This window comes from Perca flavescens, chromosome 14 (genome assembly GCF_004354835.1).
Source record: "Perca flavescens isolate YP-PL-M2 chromosome 14, PFLA_1.0, whole genome shotgun sequence".
Taxonomy (NCBI): Eukaryota; Metazoa; Chordata; class Actinopteri; order Perciformes; family Percidae; genus Perca; species Perca flavescens.
Genome location: NC_041344.1, coordinates 15,880,664 through 15,907,980, shown reverse-complemented (window position 1 = coordinate 15,907,980; position 27,317 = coordinate 15,880,664). Strand labels below are relative to the sequence as shown.

The 27,317-nt window shown below is 40.1% G+C and overlaps 1 protein-coding gene across 5 annotated transcripts in view; it reads right to left on the bottom strand.

Annotated features, from left to right (window-relative positions):
* Window positions 1-1,565: 1,565 nt before the first annotated feature.
* Window positions 1,566-27,317, bottom strand: part of trps1 (trichorhinophalangeal syndrome I) — a 127,316-nt gene continuing 101,564 nt past the window's right edge. For all 5 annotated transcript variants that reach the window (XM_028597122.1, XM_028597123.1, XM_028597124.1 and 2 more), the window contains exons 10-11: window positions 12,222-12,344; window positions 1,566-8,357 (exon numbers count right to left, since the gene is read on the bottom strand). In XM_028597122.1, the coding sequence (XP_028452923.1) occupies window positions 6,738-8,357; window positions 12,222-12,344 (1,743 nt within the window). In that variant the 3' untranslated portion in view covers window positions 1,566-6,737. The remainder of the gene's footprint in view (window positions 8,358-12,221; window positions 12,345-27,317) is intronic.

Below are 27,317 nucleotides of genomic sequence, written 5' to 3'. Positions count from 1 at the left end.
CACACACACACACCTCCTTACTGTGTTGTTCTCTCACACCAGGCACACAGGAGTCAAACCCTCTGCCAACAGTGTAGGTAACTCATACATAAACATGACTTACAATAAACAGAAATGATGTTTGCGAGATGTTTAAACAGAGAGACAGGCAGGCTGAGGGACAGACAGGCAGGGGCAGACGGTGCATACAGAGAAGATAGGCAAGCCTGACGCAGAAAAATTGAAAGATTCTGTGTGTGTGCAGGCATACATCTGCCATCTGATGTGTTGGTCCCTCTCTAGCATACATAGTATGCACAGTGAACATGTCCATGAATTGCTGCTTGTTGTTTTCACATTCTTTTTATTTGTTTTGCCATTTATTCATTTGATGGATTTTTTGTCTTTTGCCTTGAACAGGTTCATAATTATGTGCAGCTGCATGTGTCTGTGTGTTGACCTCTCCAGTAGACACCAGGGTGTTTAGTATTCTAGTCTCTCGCTGACTTTCTGTGGCAAATCATCACACACTTGTACTCTCTCACACACAAATGACGACCCACTGCCACATAATTTCACTGCCGGCTCTAAAGCAGAGTTAATCAACTGGAATCAGTGTTCGAATTATAACAACAAAGATAAATTGATAATGCTGAACATAAAATAGACCAAAGATAAGAAGCCTTTGTTGTCGGATAGCACCGCTGCACTGATTAAGTTTGTCAAAGTTCCTGACCCAAAGGGTTGTGGAAAATTAGAAAAGGCTCTCAAATGACTTCTGTGTGGTGTGTGTTGGTGAGAAATGAGCCTCAGGCTAAGGTGCTAATGCCATCTTAGGTTTTTGCCATTAAATTAAATGTTAAGCAGTAGTAAAATATGCTGTGTTCATTATAAGTAATATATACAAGTAATGTTGCTCTAAATTTAAGAGTCTAAAATGTCCATTTCCATCAGTTAGTGTGGTTAAATATCAAAGGTTTGTCCTGAGGGTACACTGGAGGAAAGGTTATGGGGTTGAAAAAATCTAAATCATCATGGAAATCTTCCGATAGTTTTGTGTGTGAGGTTGACATTTTGACCTGGCAGAAGCTCGATCATAGTCTTAGTTCATTCAGAACCAGTTTGATTTCTAAAGTATGTTACGTGCATTAAATAATATAAGTGACAAATTAATAATCTGATTCTTATATCAGGAGCAAACTAGTAAAATAGAAAAAAGCAGGCAGGCGGTGGTGAGGAAGAGATGAGAACAAAAATACATTTTGGCTGCAGAGCTCCTGGCTACATTCAGACAGCGCGGCGGGAGGCATGTTAGAGCTTTCACATTTTTCTATTGCAAATGTTCTCTGAAAAATTCAACTGACTTGATATGAAAGCTTTATGTGCTATCTGTTCAGCCCACAGCCTGCACAGGTGTGCCTTTGTGCTCCCAAAATCCGTGTGGTTTGTCTCAGGTCAGAACACAATGATGGGACTCATACTGTAGCCACAGCTTGTGCGTTGTTTTTGCCTGAGGATGTATAGAACAAAGGTATTCTTCTCGTCTCTTTTTCACAGTAAATCACTAATAAATAAAACACATATTGTCCATCTTCAGTATATTTGTTATTACTTTTATTAATTATTATCATCGTCATCATCATCAACATTATTCTTCAAGTTTAGCTGTGTAACAAACTTTTTCTTGGCTTTCAAAATATGTTGAAATATTCTTGCATGAAATAAAACCTAAAAACAGTAACATACAGAAATGTAGCAGAATAAAATAAAACATGAGAAAGAAAATAACCTAAAAAAAATTCTATAAAAGCCATCTACTAAAATATATTGGTTAAATGTACACAGTTGTGTGTGTGTGTGTGTGTTTGTGTGTGTGTGTGTGTGTATGTGTCTGACCAATAATAAACTGGCCTTTAGCTCCCTTGTCTCCCATGATTAATACTGTACATACCAAAATGTACATTTGATCCGTACCATTGACGGTGTGGGTCATTGTGTGCATGTGTGTGTGTGTGTTGTTGTCCCTTCCTTGGCAATAAGAACATAATAAATGGAGTGCAAGCAAAGCATAATTCTCTATAACACATTCTGAGAAAGACAAAAATGAACAACAATGTAAACGCTGATGTGAAATGCCATTAAACCTTAAACAGACACTCACTATTGAAGTAAAACATGTCATGTGTGTCCTGCAGAACCTCCTTTCTTACCAAATTATCTTGCCTATTTTAAACTATAAAGGACAGCTGAAATGTTCCCCCAAATTTCCTATCGACATTATCTATTTATGTTTTAGATATACAGTATCCTTACATGACTCATAGGAGACATTAATGTTAAGCTGGCAAATACACAATAGAAGATATTTGGATAGGAAACGGTTCTGCAGAGCACTTAAAATATGAAAAGAGTGCATGAACAAAGTTTTTTTATTATCAAAGCTGTGTTCTTTTTACTTCCAACTCACTAACACAGGGAAAGGATTTTTCTTTCAAAAGCTAAACGATTGAAACATTTTGGCATCAGAATTTGTCTCCAGCCCACTGAGAAATCCTAGTGGTCAAGATGAGATGTACACTCAGATTTAACACAAAAAAACAAACATCCTTTTCCTTTTTTTACATCTTTGTCCTGCCGTTTTCTAGAAATCCCATGGACATTTTTACCAAACGACTTTCAATGTTTAAAAAAATAAATAAAAAATTCATGTTGAATTTTTATCAAATGGGAATACTGTTGGCAAAAGAAACCTAAATCTGAGAAAATTCACACTGCTTTGAGCAAGTATTTGAAATTTTACTGCTGGTGACAATTTCTTTTGACAAACCTGAAGGCCCATTCAAGTAGGAAAAAAAATTCAACCTCAACAAAGTGATCATGAGGTTGTCAGTTCTGGGGCAACTGAGTCAACATCAGTTTTTTGGGCGCAACACAATCATCTAACTCCCATTTAAACCCCCTAAACCTGTCTATCAGCTGAAAATACCTTTAAACAAAAGAAGGGATTCATGGATAGTGGAGGAATACAAAAGATATGAGTGGCAGAGGGTAGTAGTATCAGGTGGAGAGATCAAGAGAAAGAGATGAAGTCAAATTGGACTACAGAGAAAGATACAAGTGATGTTGAAGGGAGGTAAATAGACAACAGAAGATAGGAGATGAATGGATACATAGACCTCTTTTTATCAGCCACTACACGCATCATTTGATACCATTCTCTCTCTATTCATCCACCTTCTGCCCACATATTCTTCAAAGGCACCCATCTATCCATCTCGGCAAGTATCACTCAATCCTTCTTTTTGTTCCTGCTTTTAAGAAAGCACTGCTGGACTCATTTGCCTTTTTTGTTGCTACATTTGCAAATGTAAACAGTTTCCATTATGCTAGCAGCCCCTTAAGAGATGCCCATAACTAAAAAATAAACAATGTAATATTCTAAGAAAAACATTACACATTAGCACAAGAGATTTCCTAGAATAAGCACAATTCAAATCACATATCTTTGCTTTTTGAGTTGGATTCATCAGTGTGTTATGAATAGTGGAGCCATACATGGTAAAAGGTCATAAGCAAACAAACAAAAAAATCCCTACACATGACACCAGAGTGGGACGTGTGTCGGACACAAGGGTGGCACATGGGAATGTGTGTGGGACTGATTTCTTTGCATTGATACTGCAGCAGTGAGACGTCTTCTCTCAACAGTGACCGTGATAAGACAGATGTTGCATCAACAGTTTGAAAGGTTTCTTAGCGTTTCAATGTGACATTCAGTACTGTGTGCAGTGTACTGTGTACGGTGTTGGTTAAAAAGGTTTTCTGGGTGTTAAGGCCTTGGTGTCTTAAACATTTCTGCAAGAAAGGAGTCTCAGGTCACTGCTGGTTTAAAAAAGAAAAAAGTGAAATTTGACCTGTTGCACACAAAACGGTCTTGACTTAATTCCCTAGGAAATGTATTATAACATATTAATAATAAACTCCTCCCTCGAATAATAACATCTAAGAATGACCTTTACCTTTACCATGATATGGGCACTCTGGTGACATTACTGCATGCCATCTCCAAATAAACCAGTACAAAACATCTTCTTGGTATTTCATCTTTCATTCAAAAGTTACCGAGGCATATGTCTCAACATTTCTACAGAGTTGTTTACGTACATGCAATAATGAAAGATAGTTCAAACTAGTGATTGACAGTTAGCATAGCAACCAATTTCATTTTTTAAAACCACTTGTGGGTGTTTCTCATGGGCTGAAAATGCCAAGTGTGAACAGGTGTCTGACCAATCAGACAGCTAGACTGAAATCAAGCATTTATAATGGATGACTGACATATTGATACATGGGAATTATTTGCCTGACATGACTCATAACTTACATAACAATTTGACACTGACAGATACTTATTAGAAAAACTGTACAAGTTACCAGGCACTAGGCGGAATATTTTCCATTCATGTCTTTTGGATAAGCATAGAAAAATATCTTGTTCTCATTGTTTCTTCCTTCCTGTCTTTTATTTCCTTTTGGCCTATTATTACTTTCTTCCCCTTGGTGATTTTTGTTTTCTAGCAACTAAGGCAGCAAGGCAGGAGAAGTGATTTTCTCGTCATAAAAATATACAAGATGGCCATTGTGTTGCTCCATTCTGAAGAGTAGGGGGACTTTCAAGGACATGACTGTCAATGAAAATGTGGTTTAAAGAAAGACTCAGTTATGGTATCAGGCGGGTCTTTTTCTTAACTTAAGAGACTGATTTAGAGCCCAAAAGTGGGCAATGAATGGCAGAGAAGCGGGATGAGTTAGTTGGAGTTGACATGATCATTTTACTTCAGTGAATTATAAAAAGTAAAATTTTTAGTATTATTTAGGTCTAACAGTTCCCATCCATAGAAAAGGCAAAGTATGTTGCAGATTTTATAAGACGCTAACATGCTACATAGAGGTAACCTAACGAACTCTCAGAAATACTGAATAAAACACTGTCGGCGAGAAGCTCTGTAGTCTCAATATAGAGCAAAAGTTTGTACAGTTAACCCAAATAATTGATCCTTATGATAACATTTAGGGTTGATTTTCCTAACTTACTAAGTCTCTCTATAAAACCATGTAACCTAACATGTGAAAGACATACAGAAAATAAAGGTACATACTAAGACCATTTTGACCTAGTAATACATAAAGAACATGATAAGAACATATATGTATAAGAGAACATAATGTAACATGCTAAAACCATCAGACCGTTAAACATGTAAAAATGATGTGTCACATGCTATGAAACAGGTGGGTTGGTGTGCAACACGTGTGACCCCTGAGGACTGAATTACCGAGCGCAAGCCTTCATTATGTTTACATCATCCTTTGGGGACGGATGCATCCTTTGATCCGCACACACACAAACACAATTACACAAATGCACACATACACACAACCCCCCCTCTCTTGCAGTACCATTTCTATTAGACGGCTGTTATCAATGTAACAAGTCTCCATGAGAACACAAACAACAAATAGCTCAAAAAGTAAAGAACTCAAATAGACTAATTTTTATAGTACCATTTCCTGCAAAAAAAGCATTATTTGCTTTTACAAAATAACATTATATAGGAAAGTTTAGCAAATTGCATGTTTTGTACTATAACATCATACTTATTATTATTATTATTATCATTAATATAAATGTTAAGCAGGTTAATAGATGGTTGTTCTATTAGGCAGGCAGCCAGGCACGTAGCTAGTATCATGGCACGGAGGAAAGTAGAAAATAATGTCACTTGGTTTCATCCTAATGGATGAAGAGAACACTTCGTTCCGGAATTACTCCGGTTTTACCAGTTGAAACTGGATTAAATCAGTTCAATAAGTCACGGTCAAATCAAACCTAACCAATCACCAATTTTGGGCCACTTTGCAGCAGCGGTGATTAGGCCAGTTTTTTTTTTTTTGTGTGTGCCAGTTTCAGAAACAACAGGGCACTAATGAAAGAAACCAACTGATCCTTTTCTACCAAGGTAACACCAGCAACTGCAGCGCAGAAACAAACTGGTTGAACTCTGACCAGGTTCAACAAGTCAAAAAAAAGTTTTGGTTTTGGATCCATTTGCACAACAGTAAAACAGTGCATAAAAACATGCTCTGGACCAGAACAAAGCAGTTCTAACCAGGTCAGATCTGGTTGTACCAAGATAAAACAGTCTGAATGATGCTTCAGACTAGTTTGGCCCAGCTCGGTGGTTCAGTTTAGCATGGTGCATAACAGATCAGCTCAGTTCAGTTAAAGTGTTTTGCCTGTAGCATTTTTCTTCTTTTTTTTTTTGCTCTGCTGTATGGTGGCTGTGCAAGTGCTGAGCTCCTCAAACTCATCCTCAAAAATGAAGCCAGTCCAACTTTCAGTCAAGCTTCCAATCCTCTTATTTGGAAAGCACATGAAGTGGCTGTTTATTAAAAGGTGATTTCAGCTGCATGCCCGGACTCCGTTGTTAAATACTTGCCACAGAGCTGTCAAGTGACCGTCACTCAACACAGGATTCAGGCTATTTCTCCAAACTGTCCCTGCAGCAGTTCAGCGAGATCCTACGATGATTTTTGACCATTTGACAGCCGAGTGCTTCCAGCATAAGGATGTGTTCCATTTAGTGCCCAGGATAGGCCATTTTGACATGAGCTAGCCTCCAGGAACGTGGAGGCAGACAGCTTATTCATTCAATAACACGCGCACTTAAATGTTTGTGTGAGTCAAAGGCGTCAGATTAATTACTCTCTGTGTTCTCATCTAAGTTTTTAGATTCAGAAACAGTCGTGGCCTCTGTGGCTTCTGTGATGTCATCATTACTATCTGACACCGTTTCATCTCCCATTTCCTGGTTTGTTACGTCATGAGCTTCTCCTCTTACCTCCTTTTCAACTTCTGTTTCATTGTCAGTGGCATCGTTGCCTGTAGTTTCTTTTGCTTGGCTGTCATGACTAACTTCTATGACGTCAGTGCTATCCTCAGTGATCTCGCTCTGATCACCTTCATCTTTTTCCTCCGGCGTCAAATTTTCGCACTCGCGCTCCGACATCACCGTGGCGTTCTGAATCACACCGTCTTGCCCGTGACCTTTCTTTTGTGACGTTTTGTCTGTGTACCTGTGTAAGCCCCTCTGTATGTGTGTGGTGAAATCATAGCGATCCACACACACATGGAGGCAAAAACTGCATTGGTATGGTCCCTGGTCGCCGTGGCAACTCATGTGCAGGGCATACATGACCTCGTCTAGGAAGTAGATTCCACAGTGGATGCAGCGATTGGTCAGGTCATCCTGTGTGGCCACATCCACCATCGCGGGATTCAATGCAACACTTGACCGACCTTTTGTCGAATGATCCTTGTCCTCCTTTCCTATCTCCTCCCTATGGTTCCCTCCTTCATCTATCCTCTCCTCTTCCTCCTCTTTCTCCCCTTTCCAGTTTTCCCTCAACCTCTCAGCAAGTGGCGACTCTTGCCTTCTCCTCTCTGCACCATTTGTTGACATGTGTGCATGTGCAGCACTTGTATCTCTTTGTCTTATTGCGAGATCCAAAGGAGCATCGTTTTCTAATGATGGTGATGAGGTTTGGGAATGAAGAGGAGGAGGAGGATAGTGAGGAGGGGCTGGAGGAGGGGGCAGAGGAGAGTAGGGAGAGGCGCAGTAAGGCACGGTGTAGCTTTGCTGATGATGCTGCACTGGAGCCACCATTGCACCGAGATAATGAGCGTTATTTCCAAGGCTACCAGGGCTGCTTAGATTACTGATGCTACCAGGAACCCCAGAGGCAGCTGCCATCTTATACTTGGTCCAGAATCTGAGCCAATCAGACTCAGGGGTCAAATCAGGTGAGAGGGTTAATGGAAGGGGTAAGGAGAAAAGGGGGTACTGATACTTTTCAATGGGTGAACCAGGAGGCGAATAACTAGACGGTTTGGATGGACGCATGTACTTTTCAATTGGACTGCCTCTTTCTGATCCCCCTCCTCCTTTACCTCCCTCTACTTTTGATATTATCCCTCCCTCAGCAATGCCCCCATTGCCCTCAGCTACCAATGAGGAGGGGGGATGTGAAGGGAGGAGCAGAGGAGGCATGCGTCGGTGGATCTCCAATGTTTGATTGGCTAGAAAGGCTTGAGTGGATCGGGGTGAGCGTGAGCGAGGGGAAGGCTGCTGGTTTTTGATCGATGCACAGCTTCTGTCCAACTCCTCGCCATTCATGCGCTCCTCGCTGGTGATGCGTTGTTGTTTTGGGGCGGGGGTCTCAGATGACAGCGAATCAGGGTTGAGCCGTTTTCGGGTTCGGCGGCGGATGATTTGTTCACCGTTGTTCTGCTTTATGATGTTTAGAGGTCTGGGTGTCTGCAAGATGAAAGAAACAGAGAAGAAAAAAGAAGAGGCATAAATAACATTTAGTAATACGTAGTTTTAATTCATTTTCCTGTTTGAACATTTTCAATTATTTAAGGGTGCTTATCTGTCATGACTAAAAATGTCAAACACACATAGCCCAGCATTATTTGACTGTGATGATATTAAATGAATTGCCCTACAAAAACGAAATTATAACAGTTTAGCTTACGACCAATCAAACCAAACGAAGCTGCCTATTTGAACATAATTTGACTGGAGATCTGACTGAACTGGAGTGACAATGAATGCAAAGTAGGACTACTAAAAAGGTTTCTCAGTGAAGCTTCCAATGGTAGATCAAAGTTTTAAAAGTCTCAATTCATATGAACTTTTCCTAAGCAACAGACAGTAACATATCCAGCTCGCCTTATGACTGTGGTTTTTGCCCTTACCACAAAGGGGAGCGCTTACATCTGATGTAAATGGAGATTGCCCTGGAGACCCAACTTTTACTTTATTGACAGATCCCTCACAAACACGTGAACATATGCCTTCATTAATGTTTTAACTATCATCGAGTAATCTCTCTCACTAAAATTATAAGCTAGCTTCCTATAATATATTGGAATGTACAGTATATACTATCTACTCAGTGTTTGGGTTAAAAAGACAACAGTCAAGCAGAATTCCAAAGAATACAAACTGCTCGCTAACACAATCTACGAAGCACTTCTCACTTTTTTAATTTCACTCTGGAATTCAGAACTCAACAGATATATGAGAGATGATGACTAGTTGATGTTTCATTCCTAAACACATGCCAAAATAAATTAAAACAGTCTAAAATATTTCCAGACAAATTAGCGAATGATTTTCTTTCCTAGAAGTAAAATAAACTGAACCGTTTAAAGTGTCTTTTAGAGTGTCTACACTTCAACTCAAAAGTAATGACTTGCTATCATTTCACTTGAAGAACCGACTATAGTGAGGTCTCCTCTCTAAAAACACATTATAAGAAGTGAACTCCAAACAGCATTTATTAAAAACTAAGTCAAATTAAACCGGGCACAAAGAGAAGATCTTTTTACACTTCAACAAAAACTTGTGTAAAAGTTGAGTTTATTGCCATGCAGGTTGAATATATTACATGTTGTACTCTAAATATTTCGGAAACAGCAAAGAGCCTTGTTATTGAGTACATCGATGTGCCTGTATGTAACTGCTGTATGTCTCTAGAAATCCCCTGATGTATGTGTGTAAATGATGTAGGGCTTTTAAAATACATTGTGGCAGTTGAAAACCAAAAAGATGAGTTTAGAAGCACCAAGCAAAAAGAGATAGAGAGTGAGAAATTATGATGAGGAACATGGATGAATGTAAGATGTTTAAGAGGATGGAAAAGCAAAAAGAAGGTGGGTGACGATATGATTTATACCTGTGTGTGTGTATATTCATGGTTATGTGTGCACCTATGTGGATAGCCCTCTGTCTGCAGCTGAGAATGTGTCTCTCCCAATGTATGTGTATTAGAGCATGTTTATGCGTGTGTGTCAGTGTGTGTGAAGTCATCATCGGTCATTGTAGAGCTGCTACTGAAACTATTTAAGGAGAGATGAGTCATTTGTTGACAATCAACAGTCTTAACTCTAATATGCCCAAACCAGCTCTACAAAAAACACACACACACATTGTTTCAATGATCTATTTATACACATACATTTTGGACAGGTGCTTCCCCTCACCAGCCAAACTAATAATAGTCTCTGTTGTTAATCGGAGCGTCATCCTGCTGGTCCGAATTTTTGTACACATACCTGGATCATTACCATAAACAAAAGTTCATCACTGACAGTGACAAAATGATGTTAGCCAAATCAGTGACATTTTTCTTATTCTTTATGGTCCTCGGGCTTTGTATTTCCAGCTAAACAGGAGTGAGGAGAAGAAAAGGTAAAGAGAGGAGTGGAGTAGAGGGGAGGCAGGAACAAAGGAGCTGAGATGAATGAGAAGGGGGAAAGAGTGATATATGGTGAAGAGGAGGAGGAAGAGGGAGGGAACATGGAAGAAAGAGGAAAATGAAGGAAGGAGGGACTGGAGTGAAAAAAAGGAGGATGGCTGAAGAAAAAAAGGCAAGAAGCAAAGAAATAGTTCCCCCATGACAGTAACAGTCCAACACACACACACACACACACACACACACACACACACACACACACACACACACACACACACACACACACACACACACACACACACACACACACACACACACACACACACACACACACACACACAAAAGACAGCTGTAATGTTGTACACCTTTATAGCTGTGGGGTTGGAGTAACAGCTGGTACACATCATTCTTCCTTATTTATCCATCTTTCCATCTCTTCCCTTCTCTCCTTGGATATCCCCTCTGCATTTTCTCCCAATCCCTCTGTCTCCCTCCATCTCTAACTCTTTACACTCACCATCCCCTTTCATTATCTCTGTCCTCACTCTTTACCTTAATTTTCTCCTCCTTTCTTTGTCTTCTCCATTTCTCTCCTCTCCCTCCCTTTACGGCTACCTTTTTCTCCCTCTTTATTCATAACGCTCCCCTCTCTGAAGTGTTTTACTAGCTGCTATCCTCTCTAATAATGTGTGTAGAGCATATAAAACTTTTATTATAGGATATAAAATATGGCTGTCGTGAAGATTGTCAAGAGTAGAGGGAGCTGGAACGTGATTGGAGCAGCAGATGAGATGAACGGGTTGACCCAAGGACATCTGCAGGGGCAGGAAGGAGTAAACTGCAATAGCTTGCCATCCTCTGAAAGGTCTTTAAAACTCCATTGGATAATTGCAGCATAGTGCTCTGGGTTGTAACACGGTCAACCCGCTGATGCATTTACTAACACCGTGATTTATTACACTGAAACATTTAAGTTAACTTTGAAATTTTACAAGCTGAGTTTAAAAAACCAATGTGTGAACATGAATCTGGCATATACTGTATGTAGGCTTGTTACACACTGGTAATATTTGTAAACCCTTGTGTTAAATAGGTATATTGAAGTGTGAAATAAGCTTAAACCTCATACAAACATATGAGGTGAGAAAGCTTAATATTCTGAAGTCAACTAAGTTCCAGGCTGGGTCTTTATCTCATCTGTAATTCATGCAGTCTAATTAAATTTAGGATTTCCATAGAATTTCCCCGGGCTTAGATGGTAAAGTTGATTCATTCCATCATATTTCTCACTCCATGGAGCTGGCTCACTGTGACTGTTTAAATGGTCTGCAACTCCCAGCTCGCACCAAATCAAATATACTTTTTCCACAATATTACATTTTCACAGCGGGATTTACAGAATGCATGAAGGAATTTAACCACAGTATGCACCGTTTAAGTTGCATCGTGTGCTAATCGCCCAGACAGGAGGAATGATAATTAATGGTCAAAACCACACTGTGGATGTATTAAAACACAGCATAGAGTCTATAATATAGTCTAAAGTAATGGGTTCCTGATCCAGTACAACCTTAGGAGTATATATAGGCCTCCTATGTGTGGATGGAGTTCAGCACTGCACATTACTTATGTATGATATACTGAGTTTCAGCTTACCTGTAGGGATTCCTTTCTGTCGCTCTATATAAGGTGTTTTTTAAATGTATAGCTCCCTTCTTGTCTCTCTTCTAATTAGTTTGAAAGAAAATGTGAAAAAATCAGAAATATACAGAAACTTGTACAGTACCAGATCTGGGGCAGCTATTTCTATTAATCTCACAGATGTGTTTTGTATAATCAAATGTGTCTAGTGTAATGCAAGGTTGGTGCAGCCACATCATCTGTTTGCATGCACACATACATGATTGTGTCCGACTTACCGAATGCAGTTTTTGGTATAAACCACATGCGTTGCAGACGTAGCCTCCATTTGCGTTCTTCCTCCACAACGATGTCTTGGTGGTCAGACAATTTGCACAGAAGACCCCACTGCCTCTGCGGCGCTATGGATGGAGAAAGACAAACTACATTAGAGCATGTAGTAAAAATAATGACTGATAAAGAAACTTTGGGTAGATAAGAAAGAGGCAAAGCCATGGAGAGAAAAGAATGGTGGGAACAAATGAAAATGTTGACTTAAGTTTTGATACCTTTTTAATATTCACACCAGCCAAGTAAGGTTAGGGGAGAGAGAAAACAGATTAACTTGGTGAGAGAGAAATGATGTGCTCTCATGGGAAATCCTATCAAGAACACGATTCTCCTCTACACTGATTTCTTCTGTATAAAACAAAGTTAATTGAAACAAAAAAAATATACTTCAATGAAAAGAAAATGATCTAGTTGAGCTGAATACATTGTGTGTGTTTTAAATATGTGTATGGGTATGTGTGTCTGAGAGATGTCTTGGGCTCTTGAAAGAGAGATACTGCGGTAATTTAGTCAACAGATGTGGAAAGAAATGAGTTACGCTTTCACCTTCTAGCATAAGTGTTTAAGTGTTTATCCGAACTGCAGGAGGTACTTTACAGGCAAGTGTTTGACTTTTACTGTTTTATTGTACACACACACACACACACACACACACACACACACACACACACACACACACACACACACACACACACACACACACACACACACACACACAAGTTCAGTTTATGGAGCAGCAGTGCATAGAAAAGTAGTGTTCAAGGAAGGTGGGGATGGGCAAGGGGGTGAAAAGGCCAATTGTCGTGGCAACGTGCTCCATCACAGTAATGAGCCAATCACAACGTTTCTCCATCCCATTAAGTCTCTGGCCCCATTCACCACCTTTATAACCCTGAGAAGACAGCATACCTCATCTTTCTCCTCCACGACGTCTGTTTCTCTCTCTATCTGCCCTGTCTATCGAACCACTGCTTTCTCTTTCTCTGTTTTAATTTTTATTTCAGCATTGTTGTTCATCCAACCTTCATTGTCTCCTCTCCTCTTGGTTTCAGTTTACTTTAGTTTTCAATTTCTTTTACTGATTTAAATATCAGTATGGTCAAGAAAACACCAGCATGTGATTCTTTTTTTCTTCACTGACCTGTGTGATATGTGCATTTCTGTCTCCGTTTGTTGATGATCTCACTATGGTTGTGCTGGTAAATGTCTGCATACTGTATGTGCCTATGTGTATGTTTTACTAAAAACACCCTCTCTCTCTCTCTCTCTCTCTCTCTCTCTCTTGTATTTTCACTCGTGCTGAGTGCTTAGCATATTTTTGGGGGCTCATAGCACCCAGTCCTAGAAGTTAAAAACGTTTCAACTTTTTACAAAAGAGTGCAGTACTTCAATCAGGCTTTCTGTGGTCTCAGAGCTACAGATGGAGCCACTACAAGCACTTCGACCGAGCATCTGTTTCGTGCTGCCAGCTGAAAGCAGAAGGGCCCTTAACAGCTAATGTACTGCAAAGATCACAGAACAATTAATCACTTTACATTTCTCTGGGAACACGCACGCATGCACATATATGTCCGGAGCAATATACATTTGATGAAATATGATTTGTAGTTCTGGTAAAAATGAATCCGTACTGCAAATGTGAAAAGATCCTGCCAAATGTATGTAGTGGTGTTGGAGAATTCCCTCAACTTTTAATTGTAATAGCAAACATCATATTGCATATTTAAGGCAAGAATCCGAAGTTCATTTGCTGCCTTGTGCACACATACAAAGAAGTTAGGACTGCTTAAAGGAGATTTATCAAAAAATGTATTATATGAACATCAAAATAGATTTAAATACATTTAAACGGATCAGGATCTGATTAAACATTTGTACTTGACAGCGTTAAAGGATTAGAAATCAAATTCTTCTGCCAATGAAAAGTGGTTTAATAGCTCTCTTTGTTTCCTTGCTGCAATTTTAGCTCATAAACAGACATTTACGATGAGATCCGTCATACTGTCTGGATCCGGCTACAAAATCAAACTTTTAGATTGTTCAAAGATATAATACAAAGGAACACCGTAGATGTGTTTATTTATGCTGGAGGAGCTTTGTCTCTCAGTCTCAATATGTGTATAATAAAACATCCTGTTTCCAATAATGTATGTAATAAACACCTGAGCTAATATTAGAGTCTTTATGGTACATGTGTTTTTTGTCCATCTGACATCAGAACACTTATATGACCAAGTCTTTTGGGTTGTGTGTGTGTGTGTGTGTGTGTGTTGCACACACCATACGGTCACCACATGTAGAGAGACAAAGCCAGGTGATTGATTGATGTACACTTCCTGTGTCTCTGTGTGTGAGTATATATGTGTGTGTGTGTGTGTGTGTGTGTGTGTGTGTGTGTGTGTGTCTAGTGTTGCAAGCCAAACAGTGCATCTGTCATCAGAATTCAGTTTCCCTCCGAGCGCCCAAATCACTCACATATGGCCCCACAGCTGCCCCTCATCGCAACGCGCGCACATGCACATGCACACGCAAACACACACACACACACACACACAAAAACACACACACACACACACACACACCTGAAAATACTCGCTTCCACTGGCTAATGAAGGCATGCAAGATTTGGATGAGAGGCCGCAATCCATGACGTGTGTGTGTGTGTTGGGGGTATCTTGGCTACTCCAAAACCATGGTAAAAGGATAGCACAGTGTGTGTGTGTGTGTGTGTGTGTGTGTGTGTGTGTCTGTATGAAAGAGAGGTTCAAGTGTCAATTACACTGGAAAGTAAAGAAATAGCCCCCAACACCTTCCAAAATGCACACGTGCACACACGCAGAATCTGGCTCATGATCTTTAACTTCCTTCTCAATCATCAGCTGGTTGGCTTGACATGTGTGGAAATGTGCAAGTTCACATGCATGCACACACAGCTCTATATCTGCATACTTTAACGTGGGTTTTATGTGGGAGTACATCTCTTGGTGGCTTCAAAACTGTGTCTGTGTGCTGGGTTTATTGGTGTGGATCTACAGAATGTGTGTGTATGTGTCAGTATGTTTTTTCTGATTGATTGCTAATACCTGGCCTCTCCCAATCACCTCAGCCAAAAGAAGAGGGCTGCAGGTAATTAGAGCTCAGGGTCCTAATGACATCGATTTATCTGTGGCCTACGATACGGTTCAATTAGCACCACCAACAACACCCTCTGACACACACACACACACACACACACACACACACACACACACACACACACACACACACACACCAATTAGTCAGGAAATTAAAGTCTTTATCAACTTCCTTCTAATCAAGCCAATAAATAAACTTTTTGTTGATGTTTAGATACAAACTTAAGTTTCTTAAGTAGGAAGTATACTGGAGTAACCAATGTAGACTATTATAGACTCTATTATCCCCAGACCTTATTCTGAGGGGTGTCCAGGTGTGCATTTGGAATCTTATTAATAAAAACACACTCATGTGGAATGTTCTTATTGCTGTGCACTCAAATATGTAGATAAAGACATCAGATAGTTTAATCTCCTGACGGAAAGATCAGCATAAACAATGGGTGTACATAAAAATGTAACGCTGATAAATTGATGATTATTGGCAGATTTAATCAGTCACATAATTCTCATGAAAAGGCCGCAAAAATTAGAGTACAATCTACTTAGTGGCAGGCTGCACATAAAACAACATTTATTGGTTTAATAACTTTCATAATCAGCGTGGTCAGCCTCTAATGCACAAACTGCTCTAACAAATAGCCTTTTCCCCTTGTGGCAGTAGATTTAATGCAAGAATGCATAAAGGAGGCTACTGTTGTTGTTGTTGTTGTTGTTGTTGTTGTTGTTTTTGGGAAATATGCACTTTAAAAAATAGGCTACATTTTACATTACATTATGTATTACTGACTTTTTTCGGTTTTTGAACAACTCAAATACTAATTTTATCTTTGTTTTTAGAGTTTTTTATGGGTTTGCACTGCTACGCCAACTTTTCATTAAATGGGTTAAAATGATTGATATCCTTTAAATTCAAACAGAAGTTATGAGCTGTTTCCTAGGGAGTTTTTCGTGACTCTGCTCATAAAAAGTACTAATAAATTATAACTTAATTCTTGAGAATCAGATTTTTATTCAACATCAAAACAGATGGTTTAACCACACAGTAGCTGAACCCTTCAGCTGTGGCTTTGAGTCCACTCTGAGATTCTCCTGAAGCCATACATTTACAGATGTTTTATAAACTGTTTACACTGCATGGTCTTTTAGATCTTAATAAAAGAGCAGGCCATAATAGATAAGCATCCACTGGTTTAGGGTCTGCAGCAAGATTGAGTCCCTCCAATTTATTTTAGCTTCCATCTGCTACCAATATGCGGTGGCATCTTTAAACTGGTGTAGTTTACTTGAAATTATTTGTCAAGGCAGACGAGTGGCCTACACATGAGCTGCTGTTACCATTTTGAAAGTTAATTATTATCTCCCAGCTTATTCAAATATGTTGTTGTCAAGGACATATAAAGTTAGACAGCATTTCCAAGCAATTTGTTTTTAATTCACAAGTGGAAGTACCATTGTTTGCTTTGAATTGACACGCTTTCTACAAGTAGGGTCACATCTTAATTCTAATGATGCTACCTCATTTTACGTGTATGGGGAAAGCAAACTAAACACACATAAAAATCAAATATCAAGGTGCTATCCTTGATATCAAAACAGAGAGAGATACATAGAGAGCAGACTGGAGAGAGAGAGAGAGAGAGAGAAAGTGAGAAAGAGGATAAACACATAGATTGCGTCGCCCTGCGGTCTAAAATTAATTCAAAAAGAAGGCTTTCCAAACTAAGTCTTTCAAAATAAAATGATATTCAATTCACTTCAAGAGTAAATCAGCACTGCTTTAAATGCGCACACACAGAGAGACACACACTTACACTGATACATGCAATGACTTCAGCGATTATTAATCAAGCTAGAACACTAGCTGGAGGAATTAACTAAATCCCATACTGCCAAGTCCAATATCCTATACACTGGATCAGATTGCACACACACACACACACACACACGCACGCACGCACGCACGCACGCACGCACGCACGCACGCACAAGCATCTGGAACCAATCTAACAGACCCCCCACACACATACACACACACACACACACACACACACACACACACACACACACACACTGTTGCTACCAACCGTGTGTGTGTGTGTGTGTGTGAATGTGTGTGTTTGTTTGTGTAGATTTGTGTATGTGTTACGCATATGGCTGCAGAAGTCCATCTGTGTGGTTTACTCTCAGACTACTGTGTGCATTTAAATTGCTTCTCCTAATAGAATAATTGGGTTTAAGTTGAATGAATTTAAGTTGAATGGACTCTGAATTTATTCTGCTAGTTTATTCTTATTCAACAAAGAGATACAAAAAAACAAACACTATGTACAGTAGAGCACTGTTTGAGAAGAAGAGGTACCAATGGCACACAATAGTTAAACAGGCCACTTAAAGATCGTTAAAGTCAGCAGGGAGAAGAAAGATTTTCAAACACTCTGTGATTGGGTGAAAAACATGAATTAAGAAGTGCTTTACTTAAAAAAAAACAGCTCTGTTTTTCAGTTGGAGAAATCCAACTGTGACGTGCAATGGAGGCTGCATTTCTTGCTGATTATCTACTCAGATGACATAATCAGTGAGGCGGGGAGAAACTAGTTCAGCAGTAAACTTCCAAAAAATGCCCATAGTAACTCTCTAAAGGGGTGCAACCAAACGACTAATTATCCCCTCAGGAATCAATAGACATTTAAAAAAAGGATAATGATAACGTACTGTTGCAAAACAAAAAGGTTGAATCTGCATTTATTGGCAGCAAGATTGCAACAGGAGTTTTTAAGTTTTTAAAGTTTTAAAGTTATGAAGAAAAAATGTGTTATCATTCTCCTTTCTTTCTTCATTCTACTTACTTACTTTCTAAATTGAAATAAAACTGAAACCTGTAAACCCTTCCACACAGGAAATACTATTTAAAAGCAGTTACTATTAACCCTTAAGTAGCACAAACAATCACACTGATCAGCCAATCATACATTTAAAAAACAAACTGCTTTCTGTTTCTAAGCATGCAGAGTCCTCCTGTTGAATTCTCAATAAAAAGGTATACATCATCATCAGCAACCTGTTCTGTAGCTGAATATCAACACCATATCAAAATGTTGTATGGATTTCTGTGGCAGTAAAATTGCATTACCTGCTTGTAAACAAATGAGAAAAAAAGCTTGAAAGACACTTGGCAAAGGGGAAACTGTTGCTAGAAAATGGCCCGTTTGTGTCCTATCACTGCACCTACTGCCCAATCACACTGAGCATGACCTTTAGCTCAGTGTGTGACTGCTCCCAGCTCCCCTCCACTCACAGCCTGCAGCTGTCCTCTAACAGTCTGCTCCAGCAGCCCTCACACTCCCAGCACAACCATATCAGTGCAGCACATTCGGCAGTATCTCCCCTCTTTAGAGGCCGTGGTGACAGGACTTAAAGAAAATCAAATTTCAGGACAAAAAAGCTCAGTGATGATATGAGACTGTTCAAAAACCGAGGCTGGTGGTTTGGAGCTATCGCGAGCGAGGCTCATTGAATAAAAATCCGTCCTCAGACATTAGCTGTACAGAGTAAGCAGCTGCAGAGCAGCAGAGGGGCTGTGGATTTGTAGTCATCTACTGCAATAACACTGACGCGCATATTACTCTGCATAAGTACAGTACATATAAAATGACGATGCATGAGTGTTTAAGGGCAAAGCCCAGAACTTACCCTGAAAACCTTTCTTGAAACAACTCTAGCTCCCTTGGTAATACACCAAATAGGTCAGGGTAAACTTAAATGATCATTGTTATTAACACCTGTCCCCTAGCTATACGAAAAAATAAATAACTCATAAATCAAACAGTGAGGCAGGCCATACAAGCCACAACTCTACAAGAGTCAGTTTCTGTTCTGCCAACATAATCAGTTGTAACGACTCCTTCATCCCTCCCGCCTTAGGCCTCTACATGATGGTGGAAGCAGGAGGAAAGTGATGATTGCTTGTCATTGACTGGTGTAGATGGCCGTGGAGACTGTGATAATGATGATGATGGTAATTTGTCTTATGCTGCTGGCCTGTATCAGCACCTTCTATTGGTGACTGTCAGTTGTTATGGGTCTTGGTCTTTCACTTTTATGCAAGTTGCTTTTAATAGCTGCTGCAAAGCCAATTGCCCACTGGGACAAAATAAAGTTAAAACTGAAACTTGATAAGTTAGGTGCTGGGTTGTAATTATAGCAATATAAATATTCTAAATATACAGATGTATATAAATTGCTCCATAAAAATAAAAAACAGTGACACACACACACACACACACACACACACACACACACACACACACACACACACACACACACACACACACACACACACACACACACACACACACACACAGATATGGGCCACTTCCCTCCTTTCACCCTCTTTTCTGGCCCTTTTGCCTTCTGCCATGGTCTTTTTTTATCCCTGCTGTGTTCAGTTCATCCAGTAGTTGCTACCTTTTGTTGCAGAGGAGTGAGAGTCGAAATTATTGTGTGTAAAAAGTGCATGACTTTGTACGCATACACAGACTGGGCTGTACTTAAAGGACAAATCCGGTGCAAAATAAACCTAGGGGTTAATAACACATGGGTACCGAGTCGACCGTTCTCTGGGATCTGTTTTCATGCTAATCGAATGTGACCAGTTTTATTGCAAACCGCTAATTAGCTTATAAAGCTAGTCGTCGGGGCACGGGTAAAGTAAAAAGAAATCGCTATTTATATAACACTAACAAGGCCCAAAATAGTACCACACTTCCACGGTAGCATAATGAGGGTCCCTACATGTAAACCGAAGCATTGAGAACTTTGTAAGTGTACAGACAGTTTATTAAAAAGATAGATTATAAAGACAGTACCGTACACGTATACAGGCAGAAGAACAGTCACGACCAGTCGAACAACGAATGCCGTGTAACCAGTAACCAGTAACATAGCTGAAGCACGGTGTTCGTCGTTCGACTGGTCGTGACTGTTTTCCCAAGATGGCGTAAATAAAGTAAAATCCTATTTTCATTGATCTAATTTTGATAAACGATCACAGTTGCAACGACTTCACAGTTATGTGTTTTGGGTGGAAGCCTGACAACAAGTGAACTGTGAGAGTTTGAGAGAGAGAGAGAGAGAGAGAGAGAGAGAGAGAGAGAGAGAGAGAGAGAGAGAGAGAGAGAGAAAAGCACATTAGCAAACAGAAAAAAGGAAATCGTTCCACGTTGATCTAATTTTGATAAACAGCCTCAATGCATGCAGACCTGGAGTCCATGGACCTGGAGACCATGGGTGTGTATGTGTGAGTGTGTGCGCTTGTTGTCCTGTACTGGGGTGTGTGCAGTAATGTGTATTTATGTGTCTTTTCTGTGCGTGAGTATCTAGACTTCTGATATTCAGTTACGTGGGTTTCTGTTTATCAAGAAACTGATTCTACTGTATAAAGCTAAAACTTATCATTTTGATAAGATACACAAGCACAAGATATACAGTGTGTGTGTGTGTGTGTGTGTATTTTGTTCTTCCTGTAATAGAAGTCTTCCTGATTCAACCTTGGACTTTCTTTGTGCAGTGATAGAGCACTGAGGTGGAATGAGAAGCGGAGGGCAAAGCTTTAGAGCTCTTTGATTTTCTTTCTAAAGTTCATATAATTAACCTGAAACAGGAACATTGTGTTTACACTTTTCACCATGTGGGTATAACTACAGTATGTGAGAAAGATAGCAAAATGAAAGAGTTGAGAATTACTGATCTAAAGCAGTGGTTCCCAACCTGGAAGTCGAAACCCCAGAAGATGAAATACTTCATACTGTCTCCTCCTCAGGCATATCGGTCCCTACAAATACTTTTAACTGCTCACAACTCATGTCAAACTTATGTCATGACTTGTGATGAGGGGTCACAAGTAGTAGTGTCTTTACGAGTACATTTCATTTTAATCAGTGATCTAGTGTGTTTGCATGTTATGCTTTTTCCACTATAATGGATCATTGTGTGTGTATTTATCTGGTTCTATGAAATACATTTTCTTTATTAACAAGCTATATGTGTGTTTCCTTGGTTAGAAGTTTCTTTATCTAAAATTATATTTTCTTCCTTTTGTAGATTTGTGTCTGGAGAGCAGTGACCCACTTTACACTGACCAGTAAAGCATAAAGTCAGTGTGTGTGTGTGTGTGTGTGTTCATGGAAAGGCCATGTAGGTTGACATGAACACACTTTGCTGCAACATGCACGTGCACACACACACACACACACACACACACACACACACACACACACACACACACACACAACTTGCACATAATCTGGTGTGGAAACCAGGACACTGAAATCCTAACTCACCTCACTGCCCAAAGGAAAAGAGATAGAGAGAGCATAAGAGACAGGGAAACATACAAAGAGTAAGAGGAGAGAGAGAGAGAGAGAGAGAGAGAGAGAGAGAGAGAGAGAGAGAGAGAGAGAGAGAGAGAGAGAGAGAGAGAGAGAGATATGGTTATTATAATGTGAATCCTTAATACCTGTAGTCTTATCCGCTGGTATTAAGTGTCTTATTAACTGTCTTAGACTATTTTATTGTTTATCTGAGAATAGTTCAGTGGACAGATTCCCACACAAGAAAGCCCCACATGACCCATTCAAGTACTGTTGAAATCAACACTGCCAGAATGCTGAGTCCAACTGCCAACTGAAAACATTAAACTGTGCCATTTAATTAGGAAAACAAATGCCCTTTTATTGGGAATTTATGAATGGTTGAGGGCTGCAATACTGTGTTTTCTCACTAAGTAGGGATATTATGTCCTCTATAATCTGCATCCAACTTGAACTGATGCATTTTCACCTCACAGACAAGATATTCGATACAATTACATAGTATTGTACATATCTCAAGTCACTGCTCAGATACAAAATAAAAGAGAAAGTTTATTGATGGACAATTGGCTATACGTTGACTCCTAGTAGCAGAAATTCTGACCAAGGGCTCAAAATGTCATGTATATGTCATAACCATGGGTGCATTTAGTATTTTTGCATAACAGTGGTTGTGCTGTTAGAGCAACAACTCTGAGGATACATAGCCCAAAGTAAGGTTTAATAATTAAAAAACCCACTCCCACTTGCATTACTGTAATAACAAGATAATGACGTTGGTTTTTAATTCAAGTTGAGCTTTGATACCTTGACCTTTATCTGTTATTTTGTATTGTGTATTGGTTGTGTATATTATCATTTGGGGTTTTTTGAGCTTGTTAAGCACTTTGGTCAACCGGTTAAACGTGCTATATAAAAAAACTGACTGTGAGGTTTATGGGAATACATATATTTAAAAAACAAAAGATTGATGGATAATGGCCTGACAAAAACAGCATGGCTTTCTACCAGGGAAAGCTATATATTTTTTATTTTCTCCATTCAAATAACATGTATTTGAATTGTATTATATACTGTACCTATTAGTAATGAAACAAAGCAAAGCAAAGGACAAAGTTTCAGTTTCTTTGCTGTGCATGCTGAGGTGTTAGGACATCACTGATGTTTGGATGAGCATAATTATCATAAAGATCCTCTTTACTTTCTACTTTAAAACGGTTTGGTAAAACAATTTGTGATTTGGTAATTCATTACCAAAATCATTTGGGAAATAGACCTGTGCTTTACAGGGAGGAAAAATAAATAAGACATAGCACATATTTAAATAAGACAACTTCACATGCAGTAGGCTGACCTGACAGGCAATACACAGTGGTTGGTGAAAAGTTTCACATCAATAAAGACACAAACAATACACAAGCACATTACTCTCTGTTAACACTGACACGAAAACAACCTGTTTTCTATTTTCCTAATTTTCCATTTTGGATTTATGGTAACAGCTGTGTCGCTAAATGTTTGATATTGTTTTGATTTAAACAAGGCAAGGCTGTGTTTTAATACCCACACAACTGTAATACAATTTAATTGCCAAATGACCTTGGATAAGAACGATATCCCTACTTGAGGAGAGGAAGATGAAGAAAAGGAGTGAGAAAGAGTGACTGAAAGATGAGGTGGATGTAAAAAGAAGGAAAGAACAGTGAGAAAGAGGAGGAGTCTAATTCCAACCAAACTGCATAATAAATGGCACTTTAGAGTATTACACCTTTAAATGACCTCACACACACACACACACACACACACACACACACACACACACACGCACACACACACACACACACACACACACACACAGAGCTTTCCAAAATTACTTTATCTCCCCAATTAGCCCTAGTGGGGAAGTGTAGGGAGGGGAGAGGAGAAGGAAGAGGAGGCCAGGATAGAGAGGAGAGGAAAGGGAAAGAATGGTGAATCCACAAGTAAAGAAGGGAATTTTCTTTCACAACATCACTGTCATTTTAAAATTCCACAAGGCTCCTAAAAGAAGCTCTTCTCAATAGCTTTTTAATGTATGTCCCTATACAGCAGAGTGAATTATTGTCTGTACGTTTACATTCACAAATCACTTTGTCTGCCTGTCACCCAATTTAGCTGTTTAGCTGTTTGTCCACCTATTCACTCACCCGGCGACCTGCCTGTCTGCTTCTCTGTGTGCTGTCAATACACATATTGACAAGTGAACTAAACATACATTTTTTCCCAATAAAAAAAAGAGAGAGAAACAGAGGTGGTTGAGGAGTTCACCTCTCCGGTGAAGTGGAACATTTTCTCTGCTTCAATCAGATGGTAAATTGTGTATTTTTTTCCTGCTATATGAGTGTGTGCATGTGTGTGTGTGTGTGTCAGAGGTCATGGTAGTGTGGAATTAGCAACATTGAATGGGCACAGAAGTCAAGGTGAACACTGAGTAGAGGATGACACGGGGAAACAACACACAAACAACACACACACACACACACACACACACACACACACACACACACACACAATGCTGGACAGTACAAATGCACACAGCCTTTACAGCTCAAGGGCCCTATCTTGCACCCAGCGCAATTGACTTTGTACACCGACGCATGTATCATTCCTATTTTACACCCGACGCACAGCAGACTTTTCCCTCCACAGACGCATGTCGGTAAATTAGGGAATGTATTTGCGCTCCTGGGGGCGGTTCAGCAAAAAGAGGAGGCGTGTTCAGGCGCAAACGTTCCCTGGTGCTATTTTGCAGTTTCAGAAAACAATTCCCCCACAGACCAGGAAAAACCTGGTCTAAAGTCAGTGGCGCTAGTCTAATAGCCGAGACACACCAACCAGACGGCCGACCGTCGACAGAAAAGCCAGTCGGAATGATCAGTTGCCTCGGAACACACTGAGGCAACACGACTTGAGAAACGTAATACGTCTCCATAGCAGCAGGCGGCGCTACTCTGTATTGTGGCCCAAGAAATGAAAACCGGCAGCTGATAGGACGAACGTGTCACATAGGTTTGTTTTCTCCGGAAATTCAAAGCCAGACTGTCATGGCGGCTCGTTCAGAATACGATCTCATATTGTACTAAAATAGTTCACGGAAACATGTTTCTGAAAACATTTTAAGCGAGAAACAGGCCATGCAGTTGCTGAATGTGTCTTAATTTCAGCTCAACAAAGATCAGTTTAAAAGATTTTTGTGAGATTTTGAGAGACTCTAGTCACGCTCATTCCGCTCGCCATTTCCGGGCGAGTCCCGACTGCCCTGTCTCCGACTGAACATGTCAGGTCAGCCAAAATGAACGACGACAGCCTCTCAGACGGATGACGGCGCGGGACACACCGAACTGACTCGAGTCAGACTGTCCAACGGCCGATTATCGGCTTGGTGCGTCTCGGGCTTAAAGTCAGTAGCACATTATTCAGATGCTATTTTAGGGGCACATGCTTGGCCATAATGTAGCGTGCGCACAACGCGCATACACTCTGCTTCCCTCATCTACACGGACGCAGCAGTTCCCATTTTTGCAAACCATACATAATTACAAGGAAAAATATTACTGAAAATGCGCTTCAGGTGTTTGGATAGGTCAGGAGGCACTTTACAGTACAGTCCTCAAAAACTCGCAGCATATTTTGTTTTCATAAATCATGGATGTGTTGATGACATAAATGAGGAAATATTAGAGGATTTAAGGAGATGGAATTTTGAACTACGGCGGGATTGGACACTCCAGCGGGATCTGGTCCGGGAGTGGCAATGCGCGATGCGCTCCTGGTGGAGCGGGTGGATGGAGATGGTGTGGGGGGAGGAGGAAGGGGCACAACAGGAGCAGGTGGTGCGTTTGGAGGCCCACGCTCCATGGCTGCAGCAATCCTCTCCAGACTTGAGGAGATGCGCCTGAGAGGCCGCAGCAACATCGCCACCCGGTCAAGACGGGCATTTATTACTTTGCCGCATCCCGGACAGCTCCCACTGGCGTGCGCCAGGCTAATCCGCCGTCATAATAGCAATCCGCCATGGAACAAGCGCGCCTAAAGGGAATGTGAGATTACGCTCTGATTTGTTTATTGCACGTTACGTCCAAACCACACCTAGCTACTTCAGACCAACCCATTTTAGATTTGTGTTGGGTGCAAGACTCATTTATCCCGCCGGCATAATAGCAACAGCGTATGAGATCCGCCCACAAAGCTACTTGCGTTTCACGTTTGATACTTGGGTTTCAGATCGTTAAAATAGTGTCCCAAGTCTTAAAACATTAATAGTATTAAGCCATCAAAGAGAGAGCACTGTATATTTATATCTATTTAACTAAGGTACAAATTGTGTAAATGGTGTAAAAATAAAGAAAATACACACAAACTAGTATGCTCCAAGGCCCAGTGAACAGTTCAGCAACTTCAAAGTGCACCATCAAATTGAAGCCAAAAGGACAAATGATAAGGCTAGCCAGCTCATTAAGGCCTTCTCATAAAAATTCAGAGGTAATATTGGACTCCTAGCAAAACAAATGGACAATACTTCTACAGCATTATGAGAGCAGAAACAAGATTTTGCTTCAATGTGAATGTATAAAAATTAGTTTATTCCTGAAAATTATGAATTTTGTCATCAAATTCTCTCAGGGGGTTATGGCAATATTTTGACTGTTAAATTGATAGGAGCATGGTAAAAAAAAAAAAATGTCTTCACCCTTTCAATTTAGATATCTTCCTCACCATCTCTGTCTTCTGATGGCTTAATCTCCATGTACCCGTCCAGTTTTTCCTTCCGTATTCACTCAGTAGTGGAAGCAATTCACATCAAGAGCACTACTGCCAGTTATAGAGTGTCTGGAATTAATGCAATACTGTGACCTTTAACCATCATTACTGTGGAACTGACAGCGCTGTAGCATTCCGTTATGCAGGCCTCAATATGACTGAGCACAACCGTCAGCAACCCTTCAGAATTTTGCAGAGTGCTGTTGACTGTACGTTGACATTGTGCTTGAGCAGTGTCAACAATGAGAGAAGTCAGTTTGTTGAGTAGGTGCTGCTTTGTATGACCCACCAGGTGTAGGTGTGTGCGTGTGAATGCATTGGGAGGGAGCGATATGTATATGCAGTGCTCAGGGTAAGGCCATATTATTATTTATGGGGAGGGACTTCGAGCTGGTGACAATACAACACTTGTTACTGAGAGAGAGACAAACTGACTCTGGAAATGTTCACAACCTTGCTGTATATGGACACAGACACACAATGAAAAAGCATACTGCATGTCTAAGCAGTTTACAAGGCTCCCACATGGTAAACTGACTTCATATTCTCAAATAAAAGTTTGCCTCCAGCTTGTATGTTGGTCTGAGTCCCTGTAGAGCAGTTCTGACCAAAGAATGAACAGGAGACCAGATATGTGCAAGCTGGACAAGGTTATGTGTCAGGACTAAAACTAAAGGAGTCCATTTGGTCATGTTTTGGAAAGAAATATGACAGTTTGAGTAGAGCTGCTACAACTACC